At 43.0% G+C, this 20,202-nt stretch overlaps 1 protein-coding gene across 5 annotated transcripts in view; it reads left to right on the forward strand.

The window, feature by feature from the left end:
- LOC147455071 (uncharacterized) overlaps nt 1-20,202 on the forward strand; it is a 77,360-nt gene that overhangs the window by 19,444 nt on the left and 37,714 nt on the right. For 2 of the 5 annotated variants that reach the window (XM_086513912.1, XM_086513915.1), the window contains exons 6-8: nt 13,671-13,773; nt 14,482-14,619; nt 14,709-15,975. In XM_086513912.1, coding sequence (XP_086370038.1) covers nt 13,671-13,773; nt 14,482-14,619; nt 14,709-15,975 — 1,508 coding nt within the window. The remainder of the gene's footprint in view (nt 1-13,670; nt 13,774-14,481; nt 14,620-14,708; nt 15,976-20,202) is intronic. The other 3 variants (XM_086513913.1, XM_086513916.1, XM_086513914.1) reach the window with 3 other exon arrangements.

The following is a 20,202-nucleotide window of genomic DNA, read 5'->3' on the forward strand; positions in this document are numbered from 1 at the left end:
GATTAGCAAAAGCACTATTAGCACCAACACCATGCATTCGCACAAACTCTCTGCATTCACATTTGCTTACATACAAAGCGTGATCACATTTGCCTTAATAAAGACAACAACTGTAAAAGGATCAAACACTGCCCGATTTTGGGTGAGACCATCCTTAATGACACACATTTGCACAAAGTCTAATTTGTATGCTATACGGCCATGGCCATCCACTTTGACGACACACTTTGAGGAGAGGAGAAGCATCGGCCACGAGAAATATGGATGACACAAACCACTTTGCAGCCGACATCGGCAACAAAACACAAAGACAAATTACTTTGAAGATTTTTAGTAGGCATTAACCTTTTGACTTCCGACATCGGATGAAGCACTATTTGTATTTGATCTACCACTTAGTTGCCCACCAATCTCTAGGGGAGGTGTATTTTGGCTTATACCTTCCTGTTAAATTCTCTAGGGAAAGGCGCTTTGTTCTTACATCCTGCTGTCAAATTCTCTAGGGGAGGAAACTTTGTATCATTTGGTGCTATTATGATACACACGGGGAGGCTTGTTGGTGTGTGTGGCACATCCGCGCCACCAACTAGTGAAAACCCTTTTTACTTTGGAAGCCTATATCTTTAGACTTTAACATTGTCGCTTATGCCACTAGATGCTCCCCCTCTACTCTATAAAAGAAGCTTAAGCTACACACTTTGTATCCAAGCATTTGTCCCATCATTGTAGCCCACTTTATACTCACCATTTGCATTTAGTTTGTTATCAATCTACTAGAAGATTTTCCACCTCTACTAGTGTTAATCTCTCTCTCTAATTGTCACAAACTGCTGACGTGTCAAGCCACTAGAAGTCTCACCAACTAGCAAAGTCTTGACGAGTTGCCTATTTTTAAAGAGGATTTCTACCAACTTATGTGACCTACACACGCACGTACACACACACATTCACACACACACACACACACACACACACACACACACACACACACACACACAAAAAAAAAAGATGTGCAACCAATTGATGACTTGGCAAGCCAGTACGGACGCTCCGGATTTTGCACTAACATGCTGACGTGGCATTGTACGAACGTCCGCGAAATGCGTTGACTGTTGACGTGGCAGATTGTATGGATTTCCACAGTTTATGTGGGCAGCTTTGAGCCATATGCTTTCGAGTTTGAAGCTTTTCATGTAGCTCCCTTTCATAGGCCAAGGGCCTTTAAATATGAGCCAAGTGCTCATTCTGTGGCATGCTTTTGTGTGAAGGTGCAGAGGATGGAATATCGGCAATCGACTGAATTCGAGCAATATAAAGAAATACCGAAAGGGACGCCAAGTTTTGGGGCTAGTGCTTGGGGTGGAACTCCGCCACTCCCCGTCTCGTGTGTCATGCATCTCTTTTAGTTTAGTTGTTATTTGAAGTGCTTAAAGTTGTTCAATCTGTTCTTTTCCGTTGGCACGTGGTGCCCGTCCTCGTGACACTAATCTCTTGTAATTAACTTATTGACTACACCATGAACGGTTTATTGTCGTTTCTGCCATAATCCAATTCCCTTCGTGTAAAGTAGAGAGGATAGATTAGGTTTGCATTCATGATGATAGTGTAAGGTGCAACGGAAGTGAATGTTGAACTTATCTTAAGATAAGTGGTCCGAACTGTGCTCAAGGGTTCCTTTTACTTATGGAAGGGAAAGCCTTCCGTTTCTTTAGTGAGAGTGCAAATGATCACAACAAAGTGGTAAACGCTGTGAATGAAGGTGCTGAGATTGAGAGATAGAGAGAGAAGAATACGACACTAGAAAAGTTGTCAAACCCTCCTCCAAGGGCCCCTCTCTCGATGGTGAGAGAAGTCTATGCTATTGATTGCACAAATCTCGTACAATGGTCTAAATGCAATGGACTTGCCGACGATGTTGACGACGACGAGGACGGCGACGAGACGGGCTGAAATCTGATAACGCTAAGGGTTGAAATTTGCAAATCTTGTTTCTGCTGAATTCTGAACATTTATTAGATGTGTGGTTGGTGCGGTTGCAGTGTTTTCATCTCTTCTTTGTTGTACTCCTTGATGGTATAGCAACAAAAGCTCCTTTTCTTTGAGTACAATGACAATTTGACCGAATCTGCTCTTTATTCTATTCACAAAAGAAGGTCTTGGTTCCATGGTGAGACTATATTGCTGCAGTGGGCTAGGGCTCCAGTGTCTCTCTAGTGTGACCCATGCATCATAGGAAGTAGTGCACTCATCTAAGCAGTGGATGTAATTGTCTCCCACTGCATTGACAAGAATACCTAATGCTTGCTCATCTCGTGCTGTGAATTGTGCTTGAGATTGCCTAGTATGATCCTCTCTTCCTTTCCCAATGGCTTGACTGTGGACCACAATTGCTTCTTTATTACATACCCCTTTGTTTTGATTTGCCAGGTGTGGATTCCTTTGCCATAAAAAACAGTGAGATTATCCTTGCCCATGGTGCGTGCCAAATGTGCGTGTAACAAGATGGTGCGCTCGTAGAAGTGCGTGGGAGTAAGGTTGTACCTGACTTAGGGGGCAACGTCTAATCCTCATGTAATTTTACAATGATTAGGCTATCATCTCCATAGAGGATAATAGCATACATTTCAAATATGGGGATTAGAGAAGTGCAAGGGTTGTGTGAAGTATAAATTTTGCCTTTGCACAATCTTTGGAGAAAGATCTAGCTTCTTTTGGTGAGTGTTTGCAAGAGTATACAAAACCTTTCAAACTTTGGCCTCGAAGTGGGTCTTTTTCAATATAACCTTTGTTGCGGCTAAACGGGATATAGCATGGATGCTATATCATGTGGGATAGCGCCCTCTGCTAGGCCAAATGGGGCTGCCGATTGCTTAGGGCGAGGCTTTTGTGATCAGGTGGTGAATGCTTAGGAAGCACCGGATTGGGTTGGTTGGCGTGAGGACATAAGCGGGGATGCTGGTCGATCGTTCATGGATTTGTCGCTTTATGAGCTCGATTTGGTTCCGAGTTTCGGATCTGCCCACATGTTGCTTCCAAAAAAAGGATATGAGATTTGACATAGAGACCTCGCGCCACCAATTTTAGGTATTGTGTCACCTAACCACACCGCCCATCTCGTTACCTTGTCTGGGTGTCGGCTTCTATAGTAATTGAGCTTGTGAAGGAGTGAGCTTACTACTTAGGCCTACCAGCTCATATGAAAGCCATGGTAAAGTACTATTTGCACGCACAAAAATTGCAAATATTTGGAGCCATGGTGGGCTCAAAAAATTGAAGCACAAAATGAATAGAATTCTCATACACACAAAAATGGCAATCAATCCAATCTTACTCCTACACCTAAATGCAATGCAAGAAGTAGAGCAACGGCCAATACAAGAGAGAGAGAGAGAGAGAGAGAGAGAGAGAGAGAGAGAGAGAGAGAGAGAGAGAGAGAGAGAGAGAGAGAGAGAGAGAGAGAGAGAGAGAGAGAGAGAGCTTGAATGGTATAGCTTAGAATGGCTTTGATGCAAATGCAAGCTTGCTAGGATCTAGTGCTAGAATAAAAACAATCTAGCTTTAAGCTCTGATACCACATGAAAGGAATTGCGTTATGGAGAGAACGAGAGTGATCCGTTCATGGTGTAAATAGTGTGTTAATGACAAGAGATTAGAGAGAAAGAGATTGACACTAATAGAAGTAGCAAAATGCAGAGTAGATTGATAACAAACTCGATGCAAATGATGAGTACAAAGTGGATTCAAATGATGGGGTTATGTTTGGATGCAAAGTGTGTAGCTTAGGCTTCTTCAATAGAGTAGGGAGAGAGCATCTAATGGCGTAAGCGATGATGTCAGAGATGTAGGCTTCCAAAGTAGGAGGGGTTTCCACTAGTTGGTGGTGTGGACGTGTCACACACACACAATTTTCTTGAGTTTGCTGTTCTGTAGAGAGCAAAAATGCACTAATCTTGCAAGTTTTAATTGGCCACTTAGTGGCTCGTAGGGGATCCGATTAGAGCAAGCTTACTCTCCCTAAAGAGGCCTTTTTTGAGTTCAAGGACAAAAGTTGTGGGAAGGGGGTCCCCTTTGGGACGGACCCGAACATGTTTTTAAATGGAGCTTATTACCTGGCTTGGTGTCCGTCGATTGGATGGAAAAAGGAGCAGCGCCAGTTGCAATTAGTTGGCGGCTAGTGGCCGATTGTTGGCGAGCAACGCCAGTCGCAATTAGTTGGCGGCTAGTGGCCGATTGTTGGCGAGCAACGCCAGTCGCAATTAGTTGGCGGCTAGTAGCCGATTGTTGGCCTGCTTGGCGTCAAGAATGGTGGCAGCAATTTGCTTGGCTTGTCAGTTCGGTCTTCGATTCGGAGGCCATAGGTTATAGGAAGCAACAGATGGAGCGCTAAGTCTGTGCAGCCCCTTCGATGTGTGAGCGCCCTTTTGGGCTTGTGTCACATGACACATCCAACCATATGTGTCCGTGGACAAGCTACAACACGACAAGGGTTCAATCAGTCCAGTCAGTCTAGATTAGAAGTGATCTGGCACTTTTTGTGAGTCTATTCGTAGACCGTGCATGCCCAGTCACTTAGTGTAGATGCATATCCTCTGGTTGCACACAGCATGATCATAAGCATTCCCATCAGAATCCATCAGGGGAATTTTCCAGTGTATTTAGACTATTTTTCCTATTTTTGATATTTTTCACTTATTATTTTTAAGTGACTTTTGTTGGAAAGTAGGTAGGGCAAATTGAGTAAGTTTATATATAAGCAAACCTAGACTAGCACTAATTGGTAGAAGAGGTAGCAGGAGCACCAGTGCTCAACAGGCAACTTATTAGCAAGAACCTCCCTTGGTGGCGTTTTCCCTCCAAGCAGAAAGACTCCCCATGCTAGCGTTTTCCATCAACATCAGCCTTGGCGTTTTCAGCAAGCAGTCATCGCCGTAGCCTCTCATTAGTAGCGTTTTTCATCAACAAGCTTCACCGCAAAAGACCTCATGACCTAGCGTTTTCAAGAAACCCCCAAGTCGCCCCCATTTGCATAGCGATTTCAGCAAATATAGACCAGCAGATTTCAGCCCTAAAGACTAGCAGAAATTTAGCCATTAAGAATTCAGCCTATCAGCGTTTTTGGACAGCAGATAGAAAGCGTCAGATTTCAGCCATTTGCGTCTTTGGACAGCAGTACAAAAGCGTCAGTTTTCAGCCCTTATATCGGTCTCGCCATCCCCGTCGTCGTCATCGATCTAGCTTAAACTTGCATCAGTCACATGCATTCAGTTTGTACCAGTTTGTGCAATCAATAGGAGACCTGTCACGCGACGCATCCAACCCTATGTGTCCGTGGACAAGCTACATCATGATCAGGGTTCAGTCAGTCGAGTCAATCTAGATTAGAAGTGATCTGGCACTTGTGTGAGTCTATTCGTAGACCGTGCATGCTGAGTCACAGAGTGTAGATGCATATCCTCTGGTTGCACATAGCATGATCATCAGTATTCCCATCAGAATCCAATAGAATCAATTAGGGGAATTTTCCAGTGATTTTAGCCTATTTTTCCTATTTTTGACATTTTTCACTCATTATTTTTAAGTGACTTCCCAACAAAAGTAGGTAGGGCAATTTTGCTAAGTTAATATATAAGCAAACCCAAGTTAGCACTAAATGGCAGAAGAGGCAGCAGGAGCTCCCCGCTCAACAGGCATCTTCTCAGCAAGAACCCCGCAGTACCCTCAGCACCCCTTGGTGTTTTTGGTTATACCTCGTCGCCACACTCAGCCCTAGCGTTTTTGGATATCGCTAGCACCTCCCCAAACCCCTGGCATTTTTAGCATTGCTAACGATCCCCAGATCTGCCAGCGTTTTCATTTTCAGCCTTAAGTGCAGGAAGTGCAGAAGCGTTTTCAGCCTTAAGAACAGCAGCAGATTCAGCCCTAAGCACCTGCAGATACCCCCATTTTCAGCCTCCCAAAAAACGCAGCAAACCAGCGTTTTTTAGCAGTCCGAATCAGCCCCGAATTACAGCAGATAGAAGACCGCAGATTTCAGCCCTTAAGTCGTCGTCACCATCCCCGTCGTCGTCACCGACATAGTCACGAGTTGCATCAGTTTCCATGCATCATCATTGTACCACTTTGTGCAATCATAAGTAGACCACTCTCTCCGACGAGAGTGGGGCCTTCAAAGGAGGGTTTTACGTCTCTGGTGTCGTATCTCTCTCCTCTCTCAATCTCTCAGTCTCATACACTTTCACGCACAGTGTCCATTCACTTTGTTTGTGATCATAGCATTCTTCATTAAGAACGGAAGGCTCTACCTTCCATAAGAACAAAAGGAACCCTTGAGCACAGTTCGGAGCACTCATCTTGAGCAAAGCGCAAACATTCATTCCGCTGCACCTAACATTGGTATCAGAGCTTTGGCAGCGTTCTGTATCACTCAAGGAAAGAACCGTAAGAATCACAAGAATTTTTTTGCTTGTTGTGGTTGCACGAACCCAAGTTCGCTTGGGCGTGTCGATTCCTAATCGTGTTTTTGAAGAGTGGCAGGAATCCCAAGAAAGAAGGGCTTGTCTAGCCTCCCCTTGTGTCTCTTTTTACTCATTGAGAGCGGACCGTGCACTTAGCGGCCGGCCAATCGACGTGAGGTGGAAAAAGCAACCTTGGTGTGAGCGCAAGGCCGCCAAGGGGTGCGCCCGCAGAAAGGAGTAGAACTCGGGTGAAGAGAAGATCCTTCTCAAACGCGGTTTGCAAGTGAAAGAAAACCTCAAGAACCTCAAGAACCTCAAGAACTCAAGAACCCTCAAGAACCCAAGTTCCTCGTGAACTTAAGAACCCAAGACCTCAAGAACCCACGACTTCAGAATGGTCATCACTTGAAGCGAAATGGATACTTCGCTTGGAGGTGATGAGCATGAGAGAGGCGAATAAGAATTTTCCCCACCAGGAGGTTTTTCCGACCCTCCCCCTTCCCCATCTATGACAAGGATTGCACTCACTTCTATGGAGGAGTTGGACCAGATGTTTATGGACAGAAAGCTAGAACGAGAAGCAAGAAAAGCAGAAAGAAAGGCCGACTTTGAGTGTGAGCGCGAGCAAGCACGCTTGGAGGCCGCAAAAAGAAAAGCAGAAATAGAGCGTGAACACGAAGAAAGAATGGCAGCCATAGTGCATGAGCACAACGAAAGGAAAGCCGCCTTGTTCCGATTCTTTTCTCAAGTGCAGGCACAGATGCAAGAGATTCGGGAAAAGGAGACTCTCTCTGTCTCTTCTTCTCCAATGCAAGACACACAGGATTTGCATGATGATAAGCATGATGATTTGAATGATAATGATAAGCATGATGATTTGGATGATAAGGATAAGCATGAAGAATTGCATGACAATGACAAGCATGATGATTTGCATGATCAAGATGTGATTTCTCACAAGCATGATGATTTGCATGAAGAAGATGTGATTGTTCACAAGAAGGATGAGTTAGTGGATACTTTTCCTAGCGAAGCTAACCTCATTGTAGATTCGACCAATCACGAAGAACCGATCTTGGCTCTCGAGCCTAGGTTCAAAGAACCCCCACAGGAAGTACTGTGTGTTCAAATGATTTGTCAGCATGCATTGTTCGAGTGTTTCACTCGTGATCGTTTTCTGTATTTTAGTCAGCGTCTTTATGTAATCCCTTTTCTAGGCATGACATATTGTACGTTGAGCACGATTCACTCATGAATGAGTACGGATGTATGCGGATTATTCATGAAAAGCTGAAAAGTATGCATTCAAGGAAGTCACATTCCATTTCTCTTCCTTGGCACGACACACAGTTGTAGAACGAGCACAAGAAAGTATGAGCACCAAGCATGGGTATTTCTGTTGTGAATTGCTACAGTTGATTGATTTAGCTTTTTTGCTAGGACATGGTGCGTCATAGCTTTCCCTCTCTCTTTTGTCTACGGGCATCATATCTGCTTCTTTCTTTTCAACCTGCACAATATGCACATGACCACCGAAGGGTGAGGCCTGATTTTCCTATTCAGTACCTTGTTCTCCCCGTATATCCAATGCATAATCATTAGCCGTGTTAGGAATCTGCTGGGGAAGTGGAAACATATCACCTCCCATCCTTGTTGGCTTTGAACAATAAGTGCTGATATCACCAAGTTCACCACAATTATAACAGGTAATGATGAACCTCCTCTGCGTCTTAAAGACACCTTGTCCACGACCCACATTAGCATTATGTTGAGCTTCACAAGCCACGACCACGACCACCTTCACCTCTAAGAACACTTAGTCACAATTTCTGCATCATGGTTATCATGTCTTGCATATTTCGCTGTAACTGTTCAATATTAGCAACCCTTTGAGCAGATTGGGCTCCAGTCTCTGCCTGCTTTTTCTCCTTTTGGCCACCATTACTTTGCACAGGGACCGCTTTCCCATACTCAATAAGTCTTTGAGCCTTCCGTTCTTTCTCCCTGGCGATAGTGACTGCTTCCTCGAAGGTGGCGGGCCTTTTCAACTCAACTTTGAACTTTAGGCTTTCTTTTAAGTTTGCCACAAACGGTCCTTCTTTGACATGGATGAAGGGATTTCATTTCCCAAAGCTCGGGCCCATTTATCCCATAAACGGGTGAACTGCATGACAAAATCATTAACACTTTGATTAAACTTTTGAGTGTACCCCAAAATTTCATGCCAAACTTCATCAGGCACTTCAATGGACCTGTATTGTGCCAGGAAAGCTTGCTTCACACGATTGTAGTCCAAAACTACCTCTGGAGTCTTTGCCTGCACCAACTCTTCATGATTGTGTAACCGAACTTTTGCCTCATCTTGTAAACTGTATTGCAGCAGCCGCAACAAATAGCTTGGTCTAATATATTTTGCAGTAAGCAATTGACTTCCAATTTTTCAATAAAAGTCTGTGCATTCTCATTAGGTAATCCGCGAAACTGTGAGAACTCGTCCGCTATGTTCGATTGCCATAAAAACACTTACATGTGACGTCGAAAGCTCAAGGGACGTCGATGGATCGCTCGAGTACCTAATCCACCTCACACTGGGTAACCTGGCTCCCAATGCTTGGCTTCACAAAACCTCACGACTCTCCAAAGGGTGCAATCCAATTATACGACCGCCTCAAGTGCTGTCCACAACTTTCACATACATAAGACGGTTGTCTATAAGGACCCACATTCCTTTTACATTCTCTACTTGTAGAATAGACATGTTTCACAAGAATTGGATTTCACAAGAATTGGAGCATGGGAGCACTTGCTTCTCAGTGGGGGTACCAAAACGATGTTAGCGTGCAAACAAAAAGGAAAATGAGTGCCTCTATAGCCTTGTACGAGTCACACTGTCGAAAGGAAGAACTATTGCACGGCCGAAAATACGTGTAGAGATTTATGAAAAACCTTTCAAGCATGAGACTAGGAGAAATCGAGGACATCATGATGAAGCTCGTCTCATGGAGATGTCCGTAGAGTATCCATAGGCAAAAAACAAATGAAAGATGAAGAAGTTATGGCCGCTTGAAACCGGGGGTGTTCTCTTTCTTGCTAAAAAATGAGCTCTTTGAAAGTTGTGTAGGTGTTGCAGCTATTAAAATGGGGGCTCCCTTATCTTTTATTCCCCAAAAATCTTCCCTCTCTTTTCAACCGACAAGGCTTTCTTTGTGGGCATCTGTTAGTTGGCTCATTTTTGGCCTTTTTTGGGCAAAAATTGAGGTGTCGGTGACCCTTTGACCAAGGGAATGGGGTAGGGGCAAGTGGCCGAGGACCAAAAAGTGGAGCCAGTCGCCAGTCCAGCTGAGTGTGTACTCAAAAAATGTGCCCCTTCTCCCCCATGAAGCCCACGAGCCCCCCATAGCCAAGCCTTGTGAGCTCCTCTCACTTGATACACCCATAATGGGCTCCCCCTTTATGGTATATACCCTCCATTCTCCACTTTTCCCTTCCCATGTGGGATAACTCCTATGCCACATGGCAACTTCCTCCCAACTCCCACAAGCTCAATAGATTTCCAGATTTCCCCCAAAGCATAAGAGCTTCTCGCACAAACTTTCCTCAAGCATAACTTGCTGCTCCTCCATCGAATGACACACCGTAACACACGGCTCGAAGCCCATCATCTCGGCTACATCTAGAATTATTAAACCTCAGCATTTCTAATTCAAATTATCAAGCTGTCCCAGTTGCCCTTGTCGCATGCACTTGCAGTCACTTTCTAAGTTGAGACTGCTCACTTCGGATGCTCATAACTCATGATGTATATGTCCGATTTACGAGCTATAAAGCACGACTGAAAATATTTATTAAAAGCCATGTTTTAGGGACTCGAAAAACCCAAAACATCAGCACCCAAGCTTGGCAAAATCACACCTTTGTATTTGAATTTTTACAGGGCCACTTCCAAAACTTGCAAGGCTATGTACACATATATACATGAGGCTAGTGGGCAAGCTTTTTGGCATGACTTAGTGACTTTATGCCCATCCAAAAAATGTCTAACAAAGTCACTATTGATTTGCTGTAATTTGTGAGTAGCCCGCATAGAACAATCCTCAAGAAACTGGGAACCCTGTATTTTTCCCAACATACAACCTTCACATACATACATGTTTCAATGTTGTCTTAAGAAGTGGCAACAATAAAGCAACCATATCAGATTTCTGCAAACGTATCAAACTTATAAAATTCAAATGACCAAAACATGCATGCCAATGTTTTGCATTTGAACAGCCTTCGAATCAAACTACTATGCATCCTCAATCTTCCACACATTTCTTGTAAGCATTGAGCTTATGCAGCCCACGCAACAAAGTGCTAGATGCCACAATAGTATCACCAAAATTGAGATCATGCACAGGACATCTGTCAGCCACAAACCTAACCACAAGACAAAGTTTTGCAAGTGCAAATACAAACAAAAGTTTCTTCTTGATTCCAAGCATATGCAAAGTATGGAAAAGTGTGAAAGAGTAGCTACCCGCAGCTTATGTAGGTAAGCAATTTTTGACAAAGAAGCTAGTCTATCCTATTTTCTGTTCATGCTGAGCAAATGTGTGGAGTAATGGAAGGCTTTACAGAAAGTACAATCAATGCATGAGCCTATGCATCCTTAGCATCCGAATTGGCCTGTTCAGCTGTAGGCAAAACAACTCTAGCAACAAAACTGCTAGAACTTGCATCATCATCTATAGAACTTGTATCCACAGAGCTTGGTCTTACATCATAACTATGCACAATGTTCTAAACGCCCTTTGCAACAAGGACATATTTATTATTTCATCATGTATGCCCAAAGTGGGTAGTTGTCCCCTTCTAGTTTGTCATCATCAAATAACATGCGGAAAACATCATTTTTGTTAGCCATGGCGAGTGACTACACTTGATGCAAAAGCTGTATGTTTAGAAGAAAAATTGCACAAAACCAAATTGTGCTATATAGCACAATTGTAATGTAAAAAAACTTGCCTGTGTAGTACTGCTAGCTGTGGAAATAAAGCTCGGAGTGAGCCCCAAAGATTAGGGTGATGAAGGTTTATGTTGCCCTGCAAAGGCTCACCAAAAGTCTCCGCAATTGGAAAACATTAGCGCCAAGGGTGTTGGCGATGCTATCACTGCCACAGATGTTGAAGCCTGCTGTGTAGAACTTGTATCGACAGAGCCTGCTCTTACATCATTACCATGCACAATGTTCCAAACACCCCTCGCAACAAGGACATGTTGCATCATGTATGCCCAAAGTGGGTGGTTGTCCCCGTCTAGTTTGTCATCAACAGACAGCATGCGGAAAACATCATTGTTGTTAGCCATGGCTAGTGACTGCACTTGATGCAAAAGTTGCAATCTGTGCTATATAGCACAATTATACTATTAAAAAACCTTCCCAAAAAGATGAAATTCCTTGTGTAGTCCTTCTAGTAGTGGAAATGAAGTCCGGAATGAGCCCCGAAGGTTATGTTGCCTTGCAAATGCTCACCAAAAGTCGCTGCAATCGGAGAACATTAGCTAGAAGGGTGTTGGTGATGTTGCCATTGCCCCCGATGTCAAATCTTGCCCTTATACAAATTGTTAGAAATACGGTTGCAAGAATGCAAGCGACAACGAAGTGGAAGCTCAAGAGCGCACAACACAGGAAGTAGTATTAGATAAGACAAAGATAAAGCTTGCCCTAGAATGATGGGCGCATATACAAGCCGAAGGAGAAAACCTTGTAATGAGGAGAAAAGGTGCCCGACAGTCCTATGTGTGTTCACACACATCATTACCATAATATGGTAACATATTTTGCGTATCTAACTCTATTTATGTAAATAAATAATTGATACTTCAAATTTTTAGTCAAGAGAAACTTTTGATTCAACTGAGTTTGAAGGATGAAATGCCTGTACCATTGCATCTCCAAGTAACTAGTCCATCTGAACATCTCGATGAGTCTGATGTGAGATGTCAAACCAGGATGATATGACCGGTTTTGACATCTGGATGAGTCTAATGTGAAATGCTGGACCAGGATGTGCAGTTCATTAAGAATGCGGAACTAGAATGTGTATTTATGCATGCCCTGTGGTGTGTATGCAATATGTGTATTGTCCTCGATAGATGGCATCGTGGTGTGTATGCAATATGTGTATTGTCCTTGATAGATGGCATTGAGCATAACTTGATAATGCAAGTGTCTATCAATTTTTAGCTGTAATTGGGGACAACTACTCTTCTTTTGCTATGTGAAAGGGGGGGGGGGCGTCAATGATGGATGACATGGCAAGACAGATAATGTGGCAGCATACAAACTGAACGGGCAGATGATGTGGCAGGGTACATACCAGCTTGTTAACAGGTGCTTTTTGTGATTCATTGCTTTTCAGCAATATACCCCACAAGGGAGCCTCTGCAACTACGGGAAATAGAAAAGTGTGGTCAAGGTACCAGCTCTAACAGAGAACAGTGTTGTAAATCCTCTGTGCGGAGAGCCATTTTGCTCTATTGAACTATCAGTAAGGAAAGAAATACCTCCAGGGGCATCTATTATAGGGGCCAACGAGTCTCAGAGGGGCACTGCACCTCTCTATATCTTTCCAGAGTGAAATCGTTTGCAGTTGAAGTGTTGTTTCAAGTCTGTACAGTTGTACACGGCCTGTTTAGTAGTTCCAACCGGTTTCAGCAGGTTTGCTACCCTCCCAATTGGCTGCCTCTCTCCAAACAATCTGTCCTTGATGCTAGCCACAATGCTGAATTGTTTATACTTTTCTTTAAAGGGTCCCATAGTAAGGCAGATTAAGGGGTTTTAAATGCATCCTCTTGAAGACAGACTTCAAAAATCTCTTATAATAAAGGATGCTATATACGGTATCTCTGCTGCATAAATGAACCCGGCCCCCTCGTAACATCATACAAAAGGTGCCCCAGCCGATCTGACATCACTCTTGCATCCCGCTTATGTCTCTCCAGATTGGGTGAGCAAAGTCACATGATCATAAGCAGTGCATTACTTACCTTGCCTGCTTTGAACCTAGTCTGTGCCTACATATGGTGAATGCACAGCATTCAAATAAAATGTTAATGTTATTTATCAACAGTAAAAACACTCAATTCTTGTATTAAGCAGCTTAGGTGGATTGAACACATTGTTTAGATTTCTATCTCCGACTTGCTGATCAGCTTTTGCTTTGATGGCAGGATGGTGGATGCCCATTCAGTGTGTAATAAGGAGGAAGAAGAGTTTGAAGTAGGAAGAAGGGAGATGGAAAGTGGGAGCTCAATTGAATTGCATGAGCAAACGGTTAGTATCGATGCCTACAATAGAGAGAGTGAGAATTCGCAGGAAGTTTAGTCTCTTGGAAAAGCGATGGCAGTGGTTATGGCTGCGCATATTTTGTATGAAACTAACACCTTGGCCTTTAATGTAGTCCCTTCTTGGTAGAGGTCTCTACACACAAACTAATGATAACATACTTGAATCCTCAAAGTGGTCAAGTATAATGTACTATTGACTTGTTGAACCTTGACAGCTAACACAAGGAGATTTCCAAAAGCATGGATAATGTATATTCGTATTGTTTGGCTATCTTGTGGGTGGCTGCAGTAGATGATCAAAGTTAGTCAGAATGCTTGACAGGTTGACATTGTGAATATTCAGTGTGTTAGCGCTTTGTAAAGAACAGGCACTTAGTTTTTTCTTATTTCTGTACCCGCTTGCGCCATTGGGCCAGGCAAAAGCAGGTTTTAGGCTCCAAAATTGGTTGCTCTGATGGCTTTGTACTTTATTCCTTAGAACTTATCTATGCCATGGGGGCCGGGAAAACACCAGATTTTAGTCTCCCAGATTCAAAGAAAAAAAATAAAAATGTCTTTGTACACTTTTTTCCTTGAAAATTTTGTGCATGCTCTTACATCACAGAGGTCTGTTTCTGAGTTTTCCATGATTGTAGTTTGTGTACTGCCCTTCAGGTGTAGGGGAGATAATTAATGTAGCAAATTTTGCGTGCAGGGTAGAAAATTTGATGAAATGTTATCTGACTTAAGAGAGGAATTATCAGATGTAATCAAGAATTTGAAAGAAAGAGAAGACAGTTTACTAGTTCTTGAGGAGAAGTTGATGGGTGAACAAAGGAAACTTTCAGATAAGGTCTGGTCAGAGGGTTTTATTATTAAGTCGTCGTTTAAATGAAAATAGTCCGTGGATGTGAGATAATAATCTTTGTTTCTTGAAAGCAGATTAATGAGCTGTCGGGTGAAGTAAAAGAAAGATTGACAGGAGAACAATTAAGCAATACACTTGGTAAGGTGATTCTTGACAGGGAGGAGGATTTGAAGCGTATAGAAAGCCAGCTTGCGTCCCTTTGCTCTGACCTGAATATGAAAGATAAAATTCTGGCAGGATGGCGCAATGAACAGGAAAAAATAAGGCAGGAATTTCAAGCAGGTTTTTTAAGGCTAGAAAGCAGGCTGCATCAAGTAGAAGGTGTTTTTGAAGGTTTCAGCCCCCAGAGCGTGCTAGCAGAGCTTAGAAGTCTTAAAGTTACATTAACTGCTCTACAAGAAGGCCAATCATTTGAGCAATCTAAGCTCGCTAATTGGCAGACAAAAGTAGAGCACCTTGAGAGGTCCCTCCTCAGCAATGCTCAGCAAATAAAGAAGCTTACCTCTGAAGTTGAAGGCAGAGTGTGGGAAGGGGACATGAAGGATATGTTGAACAAGGTGTTAAATGAAGTAGAGATGCAAAGTAAGAAACTGCAGGAACGTATGGAATGTGTCAGTGCCGAACAAGTGAAGACTGCGACATCTCTTGGGCTGTTGCAAGAAGAGTGGAGAGCTCATAGAAAAGAACTCCAGAGGCATATCGAGGATGTGGAAGACAAACTAGTATTTCTGGAAACAACTCAAAATCAGGGTGTGTTATTGGAGCTCTCAACCATTAAAAACAAATTGAGTGAATTGCAAGATGAGCAGAAGCATGAAAGATCTGTAGTGTTGGAAGCGCAGCAGCAGATGGTTGTGTTAGAGGGTAAAGGATTGGATTTGCTCAGAAGAATGAATGAGGATGCTGAGGTGCAAAAACAGGATTTGCTGGAGGAAGTTCGGATCTTAGTGGATGAGTTGTTGAGAAACTCTAATGTACATCAAAGGGATGGCATTCAAGAGTCTGTCTCACTTCAAGAATCTAATGCCACCGTCAAAGATGGGGGATACCTTAGGAAAAATTCTTCTAGCAATCATGCGTTAGGCTCAAAATTAAGTGTTACTGTTTCAACAAATGATCAACGTAAAGTGGCCATACAGGAAGGAGCTCAAGTCCGCGATAAAGGGACAGCTTCCTTAGAGGCCTTCTTTTCAGTCATGGGGAACTTAATAAGAGAAGAGCTTAAAAAAATGGATGATACGTCAGCTCAGACTTTGCCATTGAATGACCTTCACCAATCGGCAGATTCCACTCAAGGTCTTACCTCAAGTAGTATGGACAAGACAAATCCCTGTACTACAGGTTAGTGGATCCACTGGTTTCTCAGACCATTTCTGTGCAAAATGGAAACTTTTCTGAGATGCATGATTTTTCGCCCCAGATCTGGTCTGTTTTCTTCCTGGTATGCTATTTAATCAAATTGGGATATTCCAACATCATTATTCTTTGGTTCCCTTATGCTGATCAGAAACAGCGCAGTTACAGACACATGCATGTGTGTGTATGTGCGTGCGCGTGCACACGAACCCATGCATGCTCACTGGTACTAGTCTTGTAATGGGCCCACTTTAGCTCATGTGAAGACTCTAGTAATTTGAGGGTATTGCATAACTTTTTCTAGAACTTGTTGAGCATGAGTTTAAGATGTGAAGAAGACTTTTGAGAATCGTCTTTGAGTTCAAGAGTGAAACAATAAAAGTTTACGTTTCCAAAAATAACAATTTTGCAGAAAACTGCGTTTTACTATTTAACTCAGAGAGGGTATTAAATGGCGTTAGTCTTTATGTAGGTATCATAGAAGTTTGACAATTCTATTACATACATGTAGATATATATTTTTCAAAGAAGTTTGAGCCTGCTAAATAATCGTTTGATCTACCTTAGGAGAATTGAGTAAAATTTTGTGTGCCTCAATAAATTACTCCTTGAAGATGGCCATTAGTATGACTTGAAGTATTTTCCTGAAAGGGTCGTTGGTCTAGACATCTCGAGACTTATTGGCAATTTTTTTTACAAAAGTCCCTTAGAGCCGCTTTTTGTTACAGGCTAATGTTAAAAGTTAAGACGGCTAACTTGACTATAAGAGCAAACCCTGATGCAGTGAGACTCTATATAAAACAGTTTTTTAACCTTTTCACCAGGCATGTTGAAGTTTGGTAGGCAGTTAGAGCTATTTGACATCTAATGTGCATAGAGTAGAGTCTTCACATGGTTTTTGAAGCACACTGTGAAGAAAGAAGAGGGGAACTCTTTCACAAAGAGAATGGAAGACAAGGGCAAGTGGAATCTTGAGAGAAGTAGAGGGGATCTTTGGCGGACCTCATTCAGAGTGTGGGGGTGGAAGAGGTTCGGAAAGGTGTTGCTTTTGTGCCAGAGTTAGCTCCTCTATGGATTCGGGTGTTCTATTTCTCATATATAAGCTGAAGAAGGTCTCATGTCACATGCACATGGGCTCGATGTGCTGTGTGGACATGCTACTACAACTCAACTAAACCCTAGACTAGACAACCCCAAGGGAATGTGTACCAACACCCTTTTGAGTCCTTGCACGCCCAGAGAGTTCTGGGAGATTAATCAGAGCCCTTCCATAACCCTCTTGGCATAAATGACAGTACACGGTGCAATCAGGCAACCTGCGGCATAAATGGTATATATCAATAGACTTGTATTTGGGGTCACGTACTGGCGGCAAAGCATGGTGTGTGTTGTGCTTTGTCACTGATTTCTACCCTCGATACGACACCGGACTAGTTCCTTGAATGTTCCAAATCAGATCAGTCCAAGAGTTTGCAGGTTTCAGCGATAGAGGAGTTTTCAGCCAAATAGAAGCAAGATCTAGAGGTCAAAGTCATCCCCGATGATCGATCAGCCCCAGGAGGTGCCTTGCTGTAGGAGTTTCTTGGGGATACAATGTAGAGCGAGTTTGGAGCCTTAGAGAGAGCGTACAGCCGGTACCAAGTCGTCATTGAAGTGGATTATAAGGTATTGTCATCATCACATGAGCATGAAGGACGGTTCTTTCGCACATCGTTGTGAAATTGAGAAACAAATACCATGGTGAGTCTGGATCTCGTGGATCGATATGCGATGGAGTCTTGAAGCTCTGTATCTGGGAGCTTAGGTGAATCTCCTAGCTCTGACCATCTCAGCCTGTTGTAGGGTGAGTAGGGCTGTGGTACTCTGGAAGAAGTCTGTAAGGTACGATTGTTTGCCACCATCTAGTGTTGCTATAGGTGCCAACAATGTCTCTCTATGTTTATGTATATCCACTAGAAAACGGCCAAAATGGTGCTGATCTCTAGATTGCATGATTCGTCGTAGGGTGGGTAGTCCTGTGGAAAGAGCCTCATATCTATCTCTGATATTGTCATATGCTCTACATGTGCAGACAAAGTGCTCCTTGTCCTTGATCACCCTCTCCTTGCAAAGCTGGCAGAGCCTCTCAGCTAAGGGGGTCTGAGCACCTCTCTATATCTAGCCGGTGTGATAATACCGGTGCAAAGCTGGCTGTCTCTCGGCTTGCGGGGTACTTCCTATGCAACATTTAATGGTCTTGTAACTTGTGTGTAGCGGAAAATAACATAGACATAGTGAGCATTTCATTAAGACTAGATTCCTAATGAGCATAGCAAGAGTGCTTGGATGGAGAGATCAACAAAAGCATAACACCTAGTTAGATAGGCACGAACAATACTTCAAAAAGAGAGAGAAATTAAGCTATTGACAGTAGTTGAGGACCGGATTTACATGGAGCCGGTCCCCCCTCCAAAAGGTTTTGTATTATAGGTTTCCCCATCAAGGGAGACATTTTACAATACAATACTTTGTGTTCCTTCAATAACTTGCTGCTGCAATGAAGATGGAAGCTTCAAGCACCAAGCTCACACTTGTAAAACACAACATCAATTCCCTCACGGTCTCAGACCCAAGACCTCACACACTTTCGAAGATGGTGAGAGCTAGCAGGGTATGAGAGTAGTTTGAGAGGAGGGAGTATTCTTACGAAAAAGAAGTATGTCTCCTCACATAATCACTCATAATAGCTTAGCATAGCTTAAGCAGTAATGAGCATGGTAGAGGAGATGAGCATGCATTGGAGCTTGGCTCTTGGTTGGATTTGCATCACAAAGCCAAGAGTTGTTGGTGTAGGCCTCTCTTCTCACAAGCTTGGAGTAGATGATGAGCTTTCCAGTAAAGCTTGAGAAGGAGAGAGAGTCTTCTTTACTTCACACATGAGATTGTGTGAGTGTGTGTGTGATAATCCATTGCAAAAATCAGCTTCCTCTCTCTCTTGGTCAACCCCTCTTGCTATTTGCATATGCTGGCTTCCTATTGGCCCCTGCAAAGCTTAGCCAATGACAATTAAGAAGCATAAGTGATAGCCTTGTGACATGTGTCTCCCTTTCCCCTTTTGTGAGAGATTTAGGTATTTAAATAATGCAATTAAACTCTCATTGGACTTCTGGCCAATAGGAATCAGGCAAGCCATTGGGTTGCTGAATGCTCATTGGACCCCTTGGGAGACTGTCCAATAGTCTTCTAGAGAGCTTAATTTCTATTGGTTCTTTTATCAAGTGTTTTTAAATGAATTAAACTAAATTTATTCTAGCCTAATTCTCATTGATCCACCTCTATGGCCATCCAATAGGATTTGAATGCACCTTGGGGGCAACTAAGCTAGGGAGCTAACATGTGTCCACTATGCCCTTTGTGTAAAGGGAGCTTGCAAGAGTGTGTGTGTTTCTCTCTCATCCCCTTAATAAAAGGCTCGCCCCCTCCTAGATAGGGATGTGGGAAGACTTTTGAGTCTTCCCACAAGCATCCAATTTACCCTAAGGCTGGACCATTGGAAATAACCTTATTTTGGAACCTTAGCATTTTGGAAGTCTTAATGGGCTGAACCTTAGGGTCTTTGAAGCCCATTGATGCACATTGCTCTTTTGCAGATGGCTCCCCCTGTGGATCCCTATTTCCCTCCTTTGCTATTTTCCCTTCTTTGGATCCCTACTGTGACTGGTCTGCCAGCCTAACCAATATACTAGCTTTTTCTCCCCTGGTACTTCCCCATATTAAATGATCAGTTTAACATTTGCTTACTCTAAGGAAGCATTGTAAGCATTGACAAGTCCATCTCGCATCTTCAAAAGGATAGTTCTTAAACTTAATAAGATATCGTCGGATAATCTTATCGCCTCTCAATATCTTGTCTTCATGTCGGAGAATGGACTCGGGTTGTAGCACCTCTTCTTGGTCCTCGATCTCTGGTGGGTCTTCAGTAGTTGGTTCTTGAGGTGGCTCTCCTTTGTAAGGCTTTAGTAGGCTCACATGGAAAGCATTGTGTATGAGCCAATGACTGGGCAACTTGAGTTGATATTGCCTTTTGGACCAAAAGCTTTTGAGTTTGAAGGCTTTTCATGTAAACTGCTTTTCATAGGCCAAGGGCCTTTAAATATGTGTCAAGTACTCATTCTTTGGCATGCTTCCTGGAGAAGGTGCAGAGTTTGGAGTACCGGCTTGTATTGTGTTGAT

This window comes from Adiantum capillus-veneris, chromosome 6, assembly GCF_014529385.1.
Source record: "Adiantum capillus-veneris isolate H3 chromosome 6, ASM1452938v2, whole genome shotgun sequence".
Classification (NCBI taxonomy): domain Eukaryota; kingdom Viridiplantae; phylum Streptophyta; class Polypodiopsida; order Polypodiales; family Pteridaceae; genus Adiantum; species Adiantum capillus-veneris.